General features: G+C 33.9%; 3 protein-coding genes across 6 annotated transcripts; 1 reads left to right on the top strand and 2 right to left on the bottom strand.

Annotated features, from left to right (window-relative positions):
* Window positions 1–2667: 2667 nt before the first annotated feature.
* LOC7489046 (uncharacterized) lies at window positions 2668–6389 on the top strand. Of its 2 annotated transcripts, XM_024581118.2 has the most exons (4): window positions 2669–2900; window positions 3717–4810; window positions 5352–5729; window positions 5953–6389. In XM_024581118.2, coding segments are annotated over exons 2-4 (1425 nt in total). In that variant the 5' UTR covers window positions 2669–2900; window positions 3717–3765; the 3' UTR covers window positions 5955–6389. The 2 variants fall into 2 exon arrangements, with proteins under 2 accessions (XP_002317617.2, XP_024436886.1); XM_002317581.4 differs by lacking the exon at window positions 5953–6389 and having other exon boundaries at window positions 2668–2900; window positions 5352–5926.
* On the bottom strand, window positions 6282–10630 carry LOC7488105 (protein Iojap, chloroplastic). Of its 2 annotated transcripts, none has more exons than XM_024581119.2 (5): window positions 10289–10630; window positions 8410–8533; window positions 7519–7657; window positions 7323–7411; window positions 6282–6947 (listed from the first exon to the last, which is right to left on the bottom strand). In XM_024581119.2, exons 1-5 carry the CDS (start codon window positions 10538–10540, stop codon window positions 6913–6915), a joined length of 639 nt encoding a protein of 212 aa, XP_024436887.2. In that variant the 5' UTR covers window positions 10541–10630; the 3' UTR covers window positions 6282–6912. The 2 variants fall into 2 exon arrangements, with proteins under 2 accessions (XP_024436887.2, XP_002317019.4); XM_002316983.4 differs by having other exon boundaries at window positions 6513–6982; window positions 10289–10629.
* A 4037-nt stretch (window positions 10631–14667) lies between these two features.
* Window positions 14668–17858, bottom strand: LOC7454979 ((-)-germacrene D synthase). 2 transcript variants are annotated; one of them, XM_024581020.2, is made up of 7 exons: window positions 17409–17858; window positions 16914–17187; window positions 16387–16762; window positions 16046–16264; window positions 15755–15893; window positions 15233–15481; window positions 14668–15155 (listed from the first exon to the last, which is right to left on the bottom strand). In XM_024581020.2, the coding sequence occupies exons 1-7, from the start codon at window positions 17550–17552 to the stop codon at window positions 14832–14834; spliced, it is 1725 nt and encodes a 574-aa protein (XP_024436788.2). In that variant the 5' UTR covers window positions 17553–17858; the 3' UTR covers window positions 14668–14831. The 2 variants fall into 2 exon arrangements, with proteins under 2 accessions (XP_024436788.2, XP_002317018.4); XM_002316982.4 differs by having other exon boundaries at window positions 17424–17853.
* Window positions 17859–18665: the final 807 nt, after the last annotated feature.

Raw genomic sequence — 18665 nt, 5'->3', positions numbered from 1 at the left:
TCCCGATTATATTTTTTTTTTAATGATTTCATCCTTTATGAGTTTTTTTCCTATAAAATTTAATCTTCATTCTTTTTATTGCTATTTTTTTTCTTTGACAAGTTTTCTAAATTAATATTTTTTTTATGATTTCATCATTCATAATTAAATTAGTTAGGAATTAAACTTGTTGAAGGAACCTGGTTCAAGGATTTCACCATTTCCATGGTCGTGACGTTTGTGAGTTAACCTAGGTTGACTCATATTTTTTTTTCATTTCCTTTTTAAATTATTTTTTTTCATTTTTATCCTTCAACATTAAGTTGTTTGATAATTGAGTTTCATGATATTATTCAATTTGCTTTCTAACATGTTTACCCTTGTATCACGACTGGATAAAGATTTTGCATCTTGACCTGAGTGGACTCGGATAGAGTTTTTTTGACGTTTTTAAATTATTATTTTTTTCTTTAATTTTCATCCTTCAATGTTCTATTTGCTAGAGATTGAACTTAACCTTTTTTTTCTGTGAAGTTATCATGTTCTCATTTGATTTATTAGGAATTAGTTTTCAAACTTTTTTCCCCTTGTTTTTTCTATAAGATTATCTCAATCTTATTTCCATGATCACAAAGTTTGCGAGTTCGCTTGGTTTAATTGGAGTTTTTTTTTGTTGTTTTTTTAATTTTTCCCTTTATTATCAAGTTATTTAAGAATCTATGCTGGCTTAAATCGAGTTTTTTTAACCTTGTTTTTATTGTTATTTTTTCTGTTCTTTATTTATTATTGTTCATATTATTTAAATTATTTATTGAGCCAATAATTCAAATCTTATATTTTTTTTCCTAAACATTTATTTTTACTTTGAATTTTTTTTCCCAGCCCGCGGACAACATGCTACAAATCTAGTAAACTAGTAAGATGTTTTTGTCCAAGGCGAAATCGTCACCAACTAAAGTGGCATCGTTAGCTAAAACTTGTCCTCTTCGAGTGCATTTTTGGTGGGGACACCAAACCCACACCACAAAACTACACGGGTATATGGACGGAGACGACGTAGGATGCCCCAGCCTGTCACGCTTTGGTTGGGAGACTAAGCCCATTTGGGCATATTTCATTGTTATTTTATTTATTAAGCCCATTTGGGCCTGCTCATTGTTATTTTATTATTTATGTTAAACAGTTTGATTTAATGGGCCAAGCCCAATAACGGGATAATTTAGAGTTTACTATTTATATGTTCTTCTGTCATATTGAGAGACACTTTTGATGATTAATAAAAATTTACAGACTTTGCATATCTCCAATCTCCTTTCTTCTTTTCTTCAGCTTCTTTCTTTTCTAAAGCTTCTTTCTGTTCTTGCTTTAATTTTATTATTTATTGTCCCGCGTTAATTTTCCTCCTTAATAATACAAAAGATAATAAGCAAGAGCTTTGCAATCAAGAACTATAAGAACACACACAAGTTCAATTACAAAAAAAAAAAACTCGATAAAGAGAAAGATAAAAGACTAATTAATTTGTAACAACATTGCAAAACCTTCATGTCTTCCCTTGAGAACCAGTTGGTGGTTCCATGTCTCCCATCTTCACCATGACAGAGCTCAAATCAGATCAGGCGCCTGCCTCCTTAAGAGGAGTAAGTATTCTAAATATATTTTGAACTGTATTTTCTTCTCTTATGTAAAGTTGTGTTTGATTTGTAGTGAAAAGTTTGGAGTGTTAAAGATATATAAAAAAAAGTTGAAGGATGAAGTGTTATGTACGTTTGATAGGAGATAGAAAAATTATGGATAATAGTGGATATCAATAAAAATAAAAATAAAAATAATTTTTAAATTAAATATAATTATAAAATATATATATAAAAGGGTAGGGGTGAGCAAAAAAATAAAAAAATTGATTAAACCGAGAAAACCGAAAAACAAATAACCGAAAAAACCGAACCGTGAAAAAAAACGATTAAACCGATTAAAACTTTGAAAAAACTAATCGGTTTGGTTCGGTTTCGGTTTTATAAGCTTGAAACCGAAAAAACCTAATCGAACCAAACCCAAACAAAAAAACCTGTTCTAAAAAACTGAACTGAACTGAACCGAAACCGGTCGGTTTGAACAAGTTTCGGTTTTTTTTTTAAATTTCAGTTTGATTATTTTTTTTAATAAAAATTAAATCGAACTAAAAATGACTATCCTCGTAAAAAAAAAAAAAAAAAAGGAGACGGACAAAAATAATACTCAAGAAGTGCAATCTTAGATTTATTTAATATTTGTTTTTCTCTTAGCATTCTCTAGTCAACATTAATGAGTTATAGCTAAATTTATCTTTATATCCTTCTCTTTTGCTTATGAATAAATATCTAAGAATAATCTTCCTAGATGGGTGGCACAATAAATATATATTTTTTTTATTTTCTACATGTTGTTTTTCTTCTCTTTATATCTATCTTCTTAATAAAGTAAATATTAATAATTATTCTTAAAACACTTTAAAATTTATTGTTTTTTGCACCTTTTGATATCACTAAATTTATAAGAAAACATTTTAAAATACCTCAAAAATTAAATTTCCATCCACATTTTTAATAAATGAAATCATATTTTTTATTTTATTTTATATTATTTTCTCTTTCTGGCTAATACATAAACATCAGCAAACATTTTTTAACAGCTTTATCTTACAGTCACAGCCAGATCAACCAAAACAAATCCAGCAATATTTACCAAGTTGTCATCCTAATGTCTTAATTTCTTACCCTTCAGTTCCTCAACTGAACAAAGCGAAAGGGCTCTTTCATTTCCTGTCTTTAACTCCTGACCCACCAAGTCCTTTCTGTCTCCTCTGCAAAACCCTAATCCAGAATTAACCCAATTTGGCATTTGATTGTTCAAGCCAACGTCTTTAGTTTCTTTGGAAAAAGGTGGCTTCTTTCTCTCCACTTCGTGAAGTTGTGGACAAAGTTTATGCTAAAAAGTTCTGATTTTGAAGTTAGTTTTAGTCTGGATTGTTGCTTTTTATTGATAAATGGAAATAAGGATGGTCATTTTGATAGAAAAACAGAGAAGATTGTTATTTTTTTTGGGTCAGGATATGCATTAAAGGGCTATTTCATAGCTGATGTTCAAAGGGCAGTTTATTTATGGGAAGTTAATTTTTGATTTCACTACGAAAGATGAGTTTTTTAGGTTTTAGAGCTAGGAGTAGGAACTGGGTCTTGATAATTGGGAACTCAAGAGGTGGTTTTTGCAAGAGAAAATGTGATTTTAGGAAGTGGGTATGAGCTGAAATTGTTGATACAAAACTTAGAGGATGTTGTTTGAATGATGTGGGCTTTGAAAAGCTTACTGTTCTGTAAAAGCATATTTTATCGTCATTACTATTTCATTTTCTGTAGTTTATTTTTGTTATATTGTTTCATTTAGGAAGATAAATGAATCATTTGACAAATTAGTGTTATTTTCTGCTGAAAAAACTGGAAATACAAGTATGAATGGCATGCCACAGTTGATTCATGTGGAAAAACCAAAGTGCCCTTCATAAGACCTGTAGATGTCTGCATTCTTGTTATTATCTGCAAAATTCCCTGTAACATGTCTTTTCATTTGAGATTAGATGACCATTTTAAATGAATAAGTTTCTAAGTTCAAGGAAACTGAAACAAGTTTTGATTATTTACATGATGGCTAACAGTTTTTGGATTGTGACTGATGCTGTAGTTCACTTCTGCTGTTCATAGGGTGCTTTGGTTCTGTTTAAGCGCAGGCAACCATCACAGTGACAGTTTCATGGCAGGCAATGGCCTGCCACCTTTGGGTCGTGTGAAGCTTAGCGATCTAGTTCCCTCTGAAGGCCTTCCTTCTGAATCTTACAAACTATCAGTAACAACTTTGTCACAATCGCTTGTTCAATATTCTGCCGCCATCATTCAGTTTTCATCAAGTGACGGGGCTCTCTTAAGATCTGGTTTGGATTCTGCTCGCTTGTATTTCCATCAACGATCATCATTTCCAGCTCCAGATATGATTCACACTAATGATTCTCGCGAATGGTGCAAGACATCAGGTTACTACATGGATCCTCAGCTATGGCAGGAAACATATGATTATAGACCTGGACTCACTCCTATAGAGCCCAACAATACAATGGAAATTCCTCCAGGAGGTTTGCCTGACATCTTTTGCCTGCTTGGAAAGGCAGCTAGGGATATACTGGATGCCATCAGCTTCTATTTGAATTTGCGTAGCTCTCCATTCACTGAAATACTTGATAATGTTCCCTTGAGAAACAGGGAAATATCATCTTCTGTGTTATCTGTTTGTTGTCATGCAAGGCCATCTTTTCAGGGCACACAACATCATAATTTAACAGCCCATGAGGACGGGCAGCTGGTTATGTATCCAGACCATGAGAACCAAGTGGATAAAAGCCTAATATCTCTTGTCAAGTCAGATAAGCCAGGTTTACACATAAGAGACCTTCATGGTCGGTGGGTTCCTGTGGATGTTGATCTTGGTCCTCAAGAAGCCATTGTATACCCTGGTCTTGCCCTCTACCAGGCAACTGCAGGCTATGTCAACCCAGCACTGCTCAGAACAGAGTTTAATAGCATGCAGGGTAGCATGTATGGACGCTGTTCTTTGGCTTTTAAACTTATGCCAAAATCCATGACCAGTCTCAATTGTTCAGAGATGAGAGCAGCTGGTCATGGTGTTGAAGCTCAATTTCAGCTACCAATACCAGTGGATGATTTCATGCAGAGATCTCATCCTACCGACCAGCTCTTTAACAGACATAATTTCCAGAGTTTCAGTTTCCCTACAGCGCAAGATGGTATGCAGCACTCCCATAATGTTCCTGTTTTGGGTTTTCAACTAGCAAATTAGTATATTTGTTAAAATGCACTAGAAATTTATTGCACAAACCTTATGCTGTGGATGGCATGCTACCCTTGTCTTTCTGATTTAGTTAGGCTCTTCTTATGGTGTGGACAAAACTTTCTGCTTAGGAATTGTGTAGTTTCTTAGAATAGCATCGATTGGTGGAGCAATAATTGTGATTTTTAATTGCTTTCTTCTGTTGTGTTGCATAGTTATTCGTTTTCTGTTGTGAGCTCAGTCCTGCATCAATTTTTTGTTTTCTTTGGGATAAGAAGAAAGTAAATGCCATTTGACAAATGTAGAGTTTTTGAAATCAGCATCCCACTGTTTGGTCAATAAAGGTTTTTTGTGGCTGGTCCTGATAATATGTTCTGTCCATTTCTGTTTGTTGGCTCATCTTCATTTTGGATGTTCACCTTCCTTTTTTTGTTCAAATAGTCCTTAGTGAGTAGTTTTTAACAGCAGGTCCTTGGATCGATGACATGCTGGTACAGGATCTGCGAAGCCCTTGATGAGGAGGAGGAAGAATAATTCAAGATGCAAACCTCTACCACCTTCAAAGAGGCTAAGGCTTGAGGCCCAGAGGGTTCTGAAAGAAAGAGTTCAGGACATTGCTGATAAAAAGGGTATCAAGTTAAGATTCTGCAACCTGAAAGAGTGTGAGAATCACATTCATGCCCTAGATAGCCCATGTGCAAACATAAGAATGGAGATTGGATGGCCTCCTGGAGTGCCATTTGTTCATCCCCATGATTTACCAAATAAGGCAAAGATTAGTTTTCTTGAAGCTTACGAGCCTGGTGCTACTCACGATATGGAGTTGAGTTTCACAGACCCTGGACAAGGCAGTCAGCATACGTCCAGCTGTAATTGTAATTCTCCTCTTATATCTAATTAACCCTCTATGGTTCATAGTAGATGTCGTTCTAGGCTTAAACATAAGCAAGGCTGCATGTGCATGCACGAATCCACATGCATGCACATAAATTTTGTATGTTATATACTTGCGAACATTGTAGAGAGGGAGGAATGTTCTTATACAACACACGTGTTTATGCTGTCTCTTAAAGACATGTCTTCATTCTGTGTTTGCAGGAATCAGTTTCAACTGTTTTAAATAGGTGGCAACCATTGATCAGCTCATGACTGAGACTGACTTGGATGATCTCTATAGTTGTCTTGTATGGACCATTTAACCAGTCTTCATTCAGGTTTTGACGCTACAGTGGTTCTCCAAAACTGTATGAGAAGAGAGCATTTGAGCTACAATCACTGAGGATATGTGAAACACAGGTTACTTTGGCTTGGATCGTTCTGTGTCTAAATTGATAAGATCGTGGTAGTGTTGTGTTGAGATCTACTTAGCCACGTTAGTAGTTGGTTCGGATCCGTACACATTACCAGTAGAGAGTTGAAATCAGATGTATACTTACTGGTCCTTGTAATGTTTCTATACGAATATAACTAAACAATCACTGTCATACAATTCAATGTCGTTCTTTTAATCAGCTGAAAGCTAAACTTTCTGTTTCTGCATTTGTTCAGGAATCCTGTGAATGTTTAAATTCCAAGGAAACCTTTGTTTGGTATCCTTCATTTTATTTGTCCTCGATAAACATTAAAACTCATTGGGAATGAGGAGGAAAGAAGCTTCCTTGAAGAATAAAAACTGCTATTATGGTTGGCAATACGTTCATTTTTTCATGTTATCCATACCACATGGCTTTCACATATACTGCTTTGAGTACACTCTGCAGCAACGGAAACCAAAAGAGATACTTGAAGGATGTCGACACCGCCCCCCTCCTACTCCATTACAAATTTGTGAAAGAATGTCTTCAACAAGGACTGCTCGCAGAAGTTTCTATTCCACCCATCAGCCTCTGCATGTCTATCAAGCAAAGCACAAACAGGCAGAGGTGAAATTTGCCTCGTTTGCCAACCAAACACCACAGCCATGTGGGGATGGTTAAAAGCAATCAGATCCTTGAGCAAAACTTATTTCATCTGCCAAATGGAGGTTGGTTCTCAAAAGGAAGCTCAATTGGTGTTGCATTACCATAGAATTCTTCCAAGTTGTAGAACGCTCTCTGCGGAGGAAGAAATATGTGGATTACTACATCACCTGGAACAACATACAAGTTAAATTACATCAATGAACAACAAGAAATTTCTCATTGTGAAAATACACAAGCCCAACCACCAGCCAAAAATCTATCAAGAGAAGAAAAGACTCTGGATTACCAATACCAGAAGTACCCTAAATACTAAAATTTCAGGAAAAAATAAAGAGCCACTGGAATCAGTTGACCAGCACACGACAACCTCTTCAATTTTTCAATTTTGTACGCAAATTGAGGATATGGCTATGTTAACCGTGAAACTCATTTTTTTTTTAGTTTGTTCCTTTGTTGAGTTAATTTCATATAAAAAGAAGCCACTGGGATTGTCATTCAAGAACTCACCGAAGTCCAACAGGGTCCATGAGTTGGGTTTTGTGTCCCCAGATGGAACTTTTCCATACTTCTTTTCAGCAAGATCCCTCATTCTGGAACTACAAGGGGAGATAACATCATCTGAGGAATTGCTCCAAATATTGACATCTTTAATCTTATATCAACCAGATGTAAAAAGATAAAAGACATGAATAGAAGTTAATACTTGATAGCGTCAATCTGAGGACGTGAAAATGCTGTTGCAATGATAAAAAATCTAGTCCAGTACACAAGAGGCTTTACGAAGAGGACCCTTATATCTGAAGCCTTAACATCACTTGCAACCTTGGCCATTTCAACAGCAACTAGAACAGAAGAAAAGAAGCAGGACATTGTCAATCAGAGGTGTACTACATAAAAATGGAAGGATTATATGTAGATTACCTAGGCCTGTGTGCATAACTGCAATATGTGTCTTGTTCAGAAAAGAACCCAGTGAACTTCAGAAGCACACAAATCATTTACAAAAAGGATAAAAGAACAAAAAACATGAAAGTCCAAAGAGAACTGAAAGACATCACAACTAGCTGAATGACACCAACTCAGCCAAAACTTGGCAGAAGTTGAAAGACATGCATGTCTTGTTATAATGAAATCGTTTTCTAAGCATAAAAACAACTTTTCATTTTCAAATTTCTTAAAAACATGATTGCCCGCATTAAAGTACCTTCAAGCACATAAAGAATGCCTGTTAGCAGCACTTGTGAAAAAAACAGAACAGCGTTGGTTTGGAGCAATGTACCATGTCAAAGATGGCAAGAAATATTTTAATATTTTAATGGAACAATGATGTAATTAAATGATATGATAGCAAAGTAAAAGCAACAACAAGGGTCCTTTAACAGCGCTGAACAAACTAACATCATTACAATAATTGTAATCAGAACTAGGACAATACAGCACAATAGTACAAAATTAGATATCCAAGAATAAGATACCTGATATCAGCCAAAATGCACATGCGTAGCTGGAAAACTAGGTGCAGACAGATAATTACTATATTTACGTAAAACATAGGCAATAACCATGATTTTAAATATGAGTGTTATGAACTTACATGACAAGCTTTCAGCATCATCATCAACCTCTGCGGTAGGAGGTTTATTGTCATTGCTCCTAAAGACTACTTTTCCATATTTATTGAACAAGTCATCAAACATCTCATCTGTATCTTCTACATTCTGCAAAGATACCAATCATGTCAGGAACACTGCCTCAAAGGTATTGGAAGCACTCACCCTAACATCCAATAAGCAGATAGATAATTATGCATTAATCATAACAATCTTCCAATTCCAGCCATCACTACAGTAGCATGTAATCAAAACAAAATGAGAAAGAATTTCTTTCAGTATCCATGACCATGTAAACAATTCAATTTCTAGTGATAGTAAGAATTCCCTAACCTAATGAATATCAATTCCTTTGGACTCCAATAAGAAGCTGAAATCTCTCACTTTGTCTGGCATCTTATGCTTGTAATGTAGAATGCCTTAACTATAAACACAAGAAGAATGGAAACAACAGAAGCAAAAACATGGTGCTAGATCTCATTCTGACTAATCAAAATTACAAAACTTGAGGAAGGGCTCCGGCATTCAACAGGGAAAAAAAATTGAAAGAAAGAAAGAAAAGAAACCCCACGCACTAGATTCAATGAAGAAAATAACAGTAGATTTATTTTTCACCTCTCTAGTTTTATTTATGCTGGAATGTGTTTTACATAGAACAGTCATCCTCAAATTACTGGTAAGCAATATATCATTACCCTAGAGTTTGGCTATTAAAAAGCCAAATACCATGCATAAAAACTGAAAATAATATAGTGACATGAAAATACAGTAACCACATAAAACCAGCCCCACAGGTTTATGACATTAACAAGGGCAGATAACTAAGAATAAGAGAGCAACCATTTCTAGAATCTAACCAGGGTTCATCACATTTAAAGGAAACAGCAGAACTGGAATCTCTCAGACAAACTGCGAATCACCAAACGAATGTGAATCTCACCGGCAGCACAATGTGGAGATACAGATTTTCTATGTTTAAATTGGTAACTGACAAATTCATCCACTTTGTGGACTCTTCTATATGCACAAGTATGGTTAAGGTATAGCATATTTGTAAAGGAAGAACAAAATCAAATGTGAGTTGTGAGGGATTGATTACAAATTAAAGAGTCATGTGCTCTCAAGTAGCAAAACATTAGATGAGATGCTGGATCATGCTTGGACTAAAGTCTTGAATGAGCACATATCAACTATTTTGACTATAAAAGTGCAAATTAGATTTCCGATAGCTTCTCCCAAAATTCAAAAGAATCATTTAAAGGAAATTATGAGATTCTTAGGCTTACAACCAGAGGTAAGACATGAGACAAAAAGAGCAACCATTTCTTCCAAAATGAAGGAGGAGACAACCACTCAAACTCAGCGTGGTCTCTTCACAAAAGTCAACACAAAAATAAAATCTACTTCATAAAGAAGTTCAAAAGCACAATTCTTTTACTCATTAAATCTCATTGCCAAGCTTCTTCATACATTCCCACATCAAGCAAGTCAATAGAATCGGCAAGAAAGTGTAGAATTTCAAAACTTTCCCAACTTGAACAATTTGTTTGATGGTATCTAATAGACTCTCGCGACAAGAATTGGGAATTTCAGGAATGACACAAAACACAGGTCAAGTAGTACATATGACAACAAAACTACAATAGAACATGTGATTCAAATACAAAGTCTAAAACTTTCTAAAACTTTCTTCAATTTTACAAGCACCCAAATAAAAAATATCATGATCAAGTTAACCAAAACAAAACAAAACAAACCAAAGTACAAAACAACAAAAGATCATAAACTTCAGTTTTCACATTCTACAGTTTCCAACAGTAACAGTACATCAAACAAAAGCCAAAAAGAAATGAAACACCATACCGAGAGAAAGCCGTCATCAGAATCTTTACGAAGAGCTAAAATTTGCTTGAAACTCAATTTCTCGGTTCTGGATTCTTGCCAAAAGCACTTGTAATAATGAGGTAATTGGTGCCTATACAGGCATAACCAGCCAGAATGCTTTCTGGGTTTTTGAGAAAGCCTAGTTTCAACACGCCCCAGCTGCTGAAAATCACCGGAGAAGCGAGTTCCGGCACCTGCACCGGCTATGGATAAGGCGGTGGACACTGCCATTTATGGTTTAGATATCAGAAGAAGAAAAAAACAAAAAAGTAAAAAATAGAGAGAGGGAGATGAGATGATTGTAGTTGGAAGGTACATAGTCTACATACCCCATAAGCTTCAAATGGATTTACGGCTTTTTTGGACGAATTACAAATCACTCCTCCAATGTTCACTTGATTTCATATTAGTCTCCAATAATTAAAATCTTGCTTTTGATTCTTGTCCACCGGGTTCAAACTTCATACCTTGTGTCACGCTATGATAGCTTTTATTTTCCCTTTGTGGGATAACTTGATTTCATTGGATGGAAGAGGTAAATCTAGTTTAATCAGTTAATCTAAATATTTAAAATATTGTAGGTTGAAGTACATTGTTTAATATTTATTTTAACAATATGTATATATGTATGTATGCGCCCTTCTATTTTCCCATTCACTTTATTATAAATACATTTAAAAATAAAAATAACACAAGGATATATATTCAAAATAATTTAGATTTAATTCATTCTGCTAATCAGTGATTATCATGATAATAAAATATTTGGTGGGATCTTCGTCAAGAACATTAAATTTAATATTATTTTTAAATTTTAATAGCTTGCTATGATTCAAAACTTGTGTTTTTTTTTTTTTATCTAGATATTCTCATATCCTTTTAAAAAATAAGACTAGTTACATTCAGGGTTTGCAGCTGTTTTTCCCAACAAGTACGCTTCTTGAAAATCAAACTTTTATGAAAATTAATCTTAACTGTAATGAATTTAGAACTCAAACAAACAATTGTATAAGCTTTTTAAAATGCAGAATTGACATTGATCCTGCTGGAAAGCTATGCAGAATGGAGACTGTGCAGCCGAGCAGGTTCTATTCATGATTAAGAAAGTTGAATAAAATTGAGTGGAAATCTAGAAAATAAATATTTTATATTACAAAGTTCATCTTAAATAGTCTAATTATAAGGCAATTAAGCACCTAAACAACCCAATCTGTTCCCTTTGATAAATTAGACAATGAGATATGGTGAGTGGTCGCCTACCTCTTTTTTTTGGGTCATGAATCATGATTGTATGTAGGGCAGGTAACCTTAGCTCTTCCTTTATATACTCGAAAGTATAATTGTTGAGGTAACATGACATTAAGGAGCGTAAATCGTATTTTTAAAAGTTTTTTTATATATATTTAAATTGTTTTGATGTGTTGATATTAAAAATAATTTAAAAAAAATAAAAAAATATTATTTTGATATATTTCTAAATAAAATCACTTTGAACTGTAATTGATACCACAATATCAAACAAACTCGAAATAGTGTAGTGCCCACCATTTCATTGACCTTGTATCAAGTTTTTTTTATGTGTATTTCGGTTTTATGTTGGTATTCGGTAATGTTGATTATTTTTTAAAGTATTTTTTATTTGAAAATATATTAAACTAATATATTTTTTTATTTTTTAAAATTTATTTTTGAACGGTCCAAAAAACATAAAAAAAATTAATTTTAAATTTTTTTAAAATTTTTTTTGACCTGAAGTATATACCCAATCTAAAATTCTGGTTGCAAAGGAGTGAGGTAGCTAGCTAGGCGGAGGTTTAAGGAAAGGAAACCAAAAGAGAGAATTCTTAGATCAATTTCTATCAAGCTACTAAACCTTTAAATTATACCGTTCTACGTCATGGGTCCTTACCATTAAAAAAGATATATGGACATCATAATCATGTTTTAATGAAAGAAGAAAAATTAATAATTCAGGTTATAGACTAGACCAAGTGTAATAAGTTTATTTTATTTTAATTAAATAATAAAAAATAATAGTAAGCAGATAAAATGTAAAAAGAAAAAAAAAAGTAATCATGACATCTTGGAAAGAAAAAACTTTGGAAGAACAATATCAGATAAAAAAATAATTTGAGTCAACCCTAGGTAACATAATAAACATGTAATTCAAGTAATAAAGATCAAGTCAATCCAGGTTAACCTGCGACTCAGGTCATGATATTGGGATAACTTGATAGAGAAGAAACTGAAGTAAATCACAAAGTCGATTTAAAAAAAAACAATGTCGAACAATAAAATCAAAAGAGAAAATAAACAAAAAGAAGAATATCAATCTATATTAACTTTTTAAATCTGTGACCCGAGTTATTAGACTAAAAGTACATACAAAAAAACTTCAAAACTCAATCCCTAACAAGTCAAACATTGAAGGATGAAATTGAAAAAAAAAATCAATAATACAAGAAGATCAATTAAAAAATTAATGATAAAAATCAAAATAAAAAATAAATCTAATTGTTTTTTTTTTAAGGGAAAAATCATAAATCCACTATGACAATCCATAATGGATTTAAGTTTATTGCTACTGAAAATATACTATTCCTATCCCTTTCCCTTTTAGTTTATTTTATGATGTTATTAATTATGTTTTCAGATTATTGACCCACGCTATCTTGTGAGTTAGGTCAAATTTTTCTTGAATATAAAAGAAATGTTCAAATGTTGCCAGTTTTTTTTCTAATAGAAAAAAATTTATATCGTGTGAGGCTTGACTCGATATAACCCGGTTGAATATATGAGTCCACAAATAGTCATTACAACTCGTAAAAATATAATTTGACTAAAAAGAATTCAAAATAATATTTTCTTTTAATATTAAGATAACAACATATTAGATTGACTTGGGTCAACCCGGGTTAACATGTTAAATCCGTGACTCAGATTATAAGATTATGATAACACCATAAAATAAATTAAAATAAATTATAAAACCTAATTTTCAATTAAACCAATGTTGAGAGATGAAATTAAAAAAAAGATCAATTAGAAAAGGAATTAAAAAAATGACTCGAGTTAACTAGTTAAATTCACGACCTGAGTTATAAGATCGGGATAACCTCATGGAAAACAAATCGATTAAAAAAGAGAGAAGAAAGAAAAAAACTCCACCGTAACCCAATCAGACCTTCTCCGTGAGCATGCACTATACCGCTAAAAAGAGGATGACTTACAACCATAGTTATTAAACTCGGCTCGGGGGTTAACCCGGCAAGGGGCCGGGTCCCGGGTTTCATGGGTCAACCCGGATCAACCTGAAAAAATTAAAAAAAATTAAAGTTTTAATATTTCATATGAAAAAACCCATGTAAATATAAGTTATACATATTGTAAACAATAAAGTTTAAAAGAATATTTTAAAAAAAAATTTATCCCACATTAAAAAAACATAACTTTTTTCTTGGGAACAGAGTATATATACTAATAGGTTTCAAATCCTACATTAAAAAAATATAACTTTTTTCATGGGAACATATAGTATATATACAAAAGAGCTTCAAATCTCACATTAAAAAAATATTATGTTATCCTTTTAAGTTGAAGTATTTAAACCAAAAGGTTTTTTATCCCACATTGAAAAAACATGATTTTTTTCTTAGGAACATAGAGTATATATACTAATGGGTTTCAAATCCCACATTTGAAAAAAATAATAAAAAAAACCGGTTCTCGTCCGGGTTCGCCTGGGTCGCCAGCGTCATGGTAGACCCGCTGGGTCGCTCGGGTTTGGCCGGGCAGTTGTCTCGGCCGGTCTTTTAGTAAATCCGGACCGGTCCAGCCACCGGGTCGATCGGGTCCCGAGTTGACCCGCCAGACCGGGCTTAATAACACTGCTTATAGCTCTAAATTCCACCGTGGAAGGGCAAAATAGCCCCTCACCAAATACTTAACTTTTTTTGCTTTTAAGTGCAAAATAATTATTTTATTGCTTGTAGAAAAAGGTGTCTTGATATCTCCAATCAATTTTGCAATAACTAATTAATGTATCATCTAGAAAAACAAATCTAACCCTGATGATAGGCTAAATTAATTTTTTTTTGTCAAGGATAAAAAACATATTTACATTGCTTCAATGAATAAAAACTTATATATCAAGGGCTATAGTAAATCACTTACGGTTTTTAAAACACTTTTAAAAAATGAAAACAAATAGGTGTTAATAATCATGTATTTCAATCTTCCATGCAGCCTATCATAAATTAAGATATAAGATGAGATAACACTTTAACAAATAGGTTCAAAATATTTTTAAATCATAACTACTGTTATATTTCCAAACACTATTGAAATATAAGATCAGATAGCACAAACTATAGCCTTATAGGTATGATATTTAAATAACAGAAACTAATTTAATGAAAACTAGGAGCCCATAAACTTCCTCCCTCAATAGAAGGAGCTTTGACTCATTAAACCTAACAATTAACGACACTTAAAATTACAAATTACACTTTAACAGTGTTGTCTATGAAGCTAATAAGCTCGGAGTAGCTAACTGCACTGGCTCAATGAGCAATGAAGTAATGTAATTTCTCACTTTTCCTTTGGCATTTGTGTACCCATCTCCATCTTTGTACATGACATCCATCACTCGGGCAAGGTTGAGAACACGAGTGAGGAGGGGTATCGGCACATGGTCTTCAGGCCCGATTAGCAACTCTTCGTTGATGTCTTTCCATGCTTCCACAACTTGCCTGCGTAGCTCATCATATGCTTGCTCCTCTGAAACTTCATGCTGGTTCATGTAGCACTCTACTGCTGAGGCAACATGACCTCTCTCTTGTTCAAACTGCAAAGAGTTGGATTCAATAGAAATTAGTCGGAGATCGATCCAATATATTAGAAAGAAAGCACAGAACACACAACCTTGTGGGATACAATGTCATCCATGAGTCTGGCTATGAGGGACGCAGCTTTAACAATCTTAGGATCCTTGTTTAGCCATTCAAAGGCATCTTTTGTTACAATATCTCCCATCCCAACAAAAGATATGCATGTGAGCAAGGGATAGCCAGAGGAAATCAATGAGATGCGCATGTACTCATCCATTGTTGGCATGTAATTTTCATGGAGCCATCTTGCTTCAACAAAATAGGCTTGAACTTGTTTCTTCATCTGAAACATACAAGAAGAATACTACTATGATAAAATTGACTATAAAAAGTTTATTATGTATATATATTTTTCAATGCCTTTAAGACAATTTCCATTGATTGAAATGTCACCATAAGGTGGAAAAGAAGAAGAAGAGGAGGTTGCTATAGATCAATTATGCAAACAATTTCTGATTGCTTCTAAAATTCAAAGTTTTTTCCAGTGAATTAATTTATAATAAGTTTTTCCAATAAGTTTTAAACTAGTTAAGAGTTGACTTGACAGTATACGTACTGCTTCTTTCGCATAGTCAACCCTGTATGATCTTCCTTGCGCGGCCAACTCCGTCTCAATTTCTTTGTAAACATCTAAGAGTTGTTTGTAAAAAAACTTCATATATTCTGGGAGATGATCGATGTTGCTGATATCCCACCTGAAAGATATTAGTAATTATAATTAATCAATAAATTTCATATCCTATTGTGAATACCGTTCAAAGAAATTCATGTATACTAGTATGATTTCATGTATATTAATTAATTAATTGATAACTTCATGTATACTAGCTAGTTCTGTGAACCAAACCTCTCAATTGCATCTGTGAAGAGTACAAGTTCTTCCATTGTACCATATACGTCATATACATCATCCATCACTGATGTCATGGCAATTACTTTAGTCATAATTATTCTAGCGAAAGAGTATTGAGGCTCAAAGCACACTCCCAATATCCAGAAGTAGCATTCTACTAATCTGTCTCTTGCAAATGGAAGCTTCTTTGAAAGGTCCACTTTTTTCCACCACCTAAATGGCAAAAACAAATAAAAATTAAAAAATAAAATACTTGTAGTTAATTAAATTCAATATAATAAATTTATAGTTATTATATAATAACTAATTAGAGACCTAACATTCAAAAAACTTACATTGTCATATCTGCAAGTTCCTTTTGGTGCATATTTTGGAGGAAGTTGAAATTTAGCTTTGCAAATTTGAGCAGAACCTCACTATGTGAAGCTTCTTGCTCATAGATAGAGATGTAATGCTTTGCTCCTAGCCATGGTAGGTCCTTGTGGATGGGTTGATCTAAGGCATGTCTTAGCTTTACCAAAAGTGGAGGAGGGCACATGTCTGTTGTTATTGATTTGAGATGAGTGGTAGCAAAGGTAAGTGCATCCTCTAGAATATCTTCTCTGTGAACCCTGAGGTGTATAGCTTCATACAAGCTTAGCATTCCTTGAATATCATTTGCTAGGCAAACCTTATAGTTCCCTTCAGTATCCTTGAACTTCTTGAAGACATCTATGTATGTATATATATATATGCACCATATGATCACTTTCATCATTTCGTTCCTCATTTGTGAAAAAATATGGAAAATTTTGATTTTCAAGAGATTTAATGGACAAAAAGGAGAAAAATTAGAAGTTATCTCGGGAGAAGCGGTATGTACCACATGAAACGTAGTGCCCTTGCTGTCTAAGTAATCGAAATCGAAGAGCAACCATTTGAAGGTCATGATCATGGACATAGGCGCCACCACTACCTTGATAGTACAAGTCACGCAACATTTCATCAATTTCACTTTCAAAGAGGTAAGACACTCCCAAACGTTGGATTACATCGATAAAGTTCAGTTGCTGCGAAAGCTTGTTGGTAGTAGCATATAGCATTTCCTTCACCTCCTCCTTCAGCCTAATAAACTCTTGCTCAAAATGATCATCAAACTGTGAAGAAAATTAAATTGCACAAGTATCATAATACTAATTTGTAAGGGAGTTGATATGCATATTGACATAGATAAACCCTGCAATCTATAGATAGAAGACAAGCAATTAGAAAACTAACCTTAGTATTCGTTGTTCGATGGACAAATTAAGGAGTTGTATTACCATGATGGAGAATAAATTGGATACTATATATCGATCATAGAGAATTATATACGCACATATATTAAATTTACCATGGAGTTGAAAGTGTGGCAAGCAAAATAATCACCCCAGATGCTCGGACGGAAATTTGCAGAGCGTCGAGTGACATCTGGTATGGCCTTTCGGATTGAGTTTGGAGCAGCTGAAACATGAGAGGACATCTCTACGTACCCAATATGGTGATAGCTAGGGCTTAGTAAGATACAGTATCAAGACAAAAGTATATTAACTCAAATGGCTTAAAGCTTCGTGCTTTCAAGGGGAGCCTGTGAGTGCAAGTGTTGCTACCTTGTGGTATTTATAGAGAAATTCAAGCACGAGATTGAAGCGAAATTAGATGCTGGAATTGATTATCACATGCCAATGCCAACTACCTTGTGTGATTTAATCTTAGAAAATAATTTGGGGTTAATTAAGAGATATGCTTACTCCTTGACTTCCTCATTGAACTCAAAAGTGCGGCGTTGGGTAAACGTTCACTCTCTCATATTAGTTTCCTGATAATCGGGAAAATATAGGAGACAATCATTCCTTGTTTTTTATCAATATAGAGATAAAAGGTGTCGTCATCTAATATTTTAATCATTAGAATTCCTAACTGATTTTAGAGATCAGATACAGAAACTAGTTACGTAAAGTGAAGTTATTAGCACCCTAAATATACCCTACTAAAGATAAACTGTATTGTTTGATTATCTGATAAAATCTAAGGTATTATTGTGTTTGCTACTTGTTAGTCCAGACCCACGAGGAAGTGGGTCGAGACTCGGCGCAAAACAAAAGCTTGGCCGAGACTTGACCCATTTAAACCGGGTCGGGACCAACCCAAAACAGAAGCTGGGTCAGGACTCGACTCATATAAACTAGGCCGAGACACGACCCACAAAAGGGGTTAGGCCAATACTCGACCCAACTAAACTGGGTCTAGACATGGCCCAAAACAGGCCTGCTATGATTCAACACTTGTGTGTCTAGATATTCATTTGTGAAAAATAAATACACAATTGTTTTTAAAAAAAAGAGCCACTAGTTTTTAGTAGTTAATTTACCCATTTTTTATCAAGAAAATAAGTCATAACTGTAATCAATTTAGAACTCAAACAAACAATTGTATATGCCTTTCTAAAGTGCAGAATTGCCATTGATCCTGCTGGAAAATTATGCGCAAGGAGGTCTATCCTGGGAAGGAATCCAAGGCGATTAGAAGGATTGTTTTCTACGACCTTTAACCTCCTTATCTTTAGCATCTTTAGCCTTTTTCTAATTATGAAAAC

Source organism: Populus trichocarpa, chromosome 11 (assembly GCF_000002775.5).
Source record: "Populus trichocarpa isolate Nisqually-1 chromosome 11, P.trichocarpa_v4.1, whole genome shotgun sequence".
NCBI lineage: Eukaryota > Viridiplantae > Streptophyta > Magnoliopsida > Malpighiales > Salicaceae > Populus > Populus trichocarpa.
This window is presented reverse-complemented; position numbering and strand designations above follow the sequence as displayed.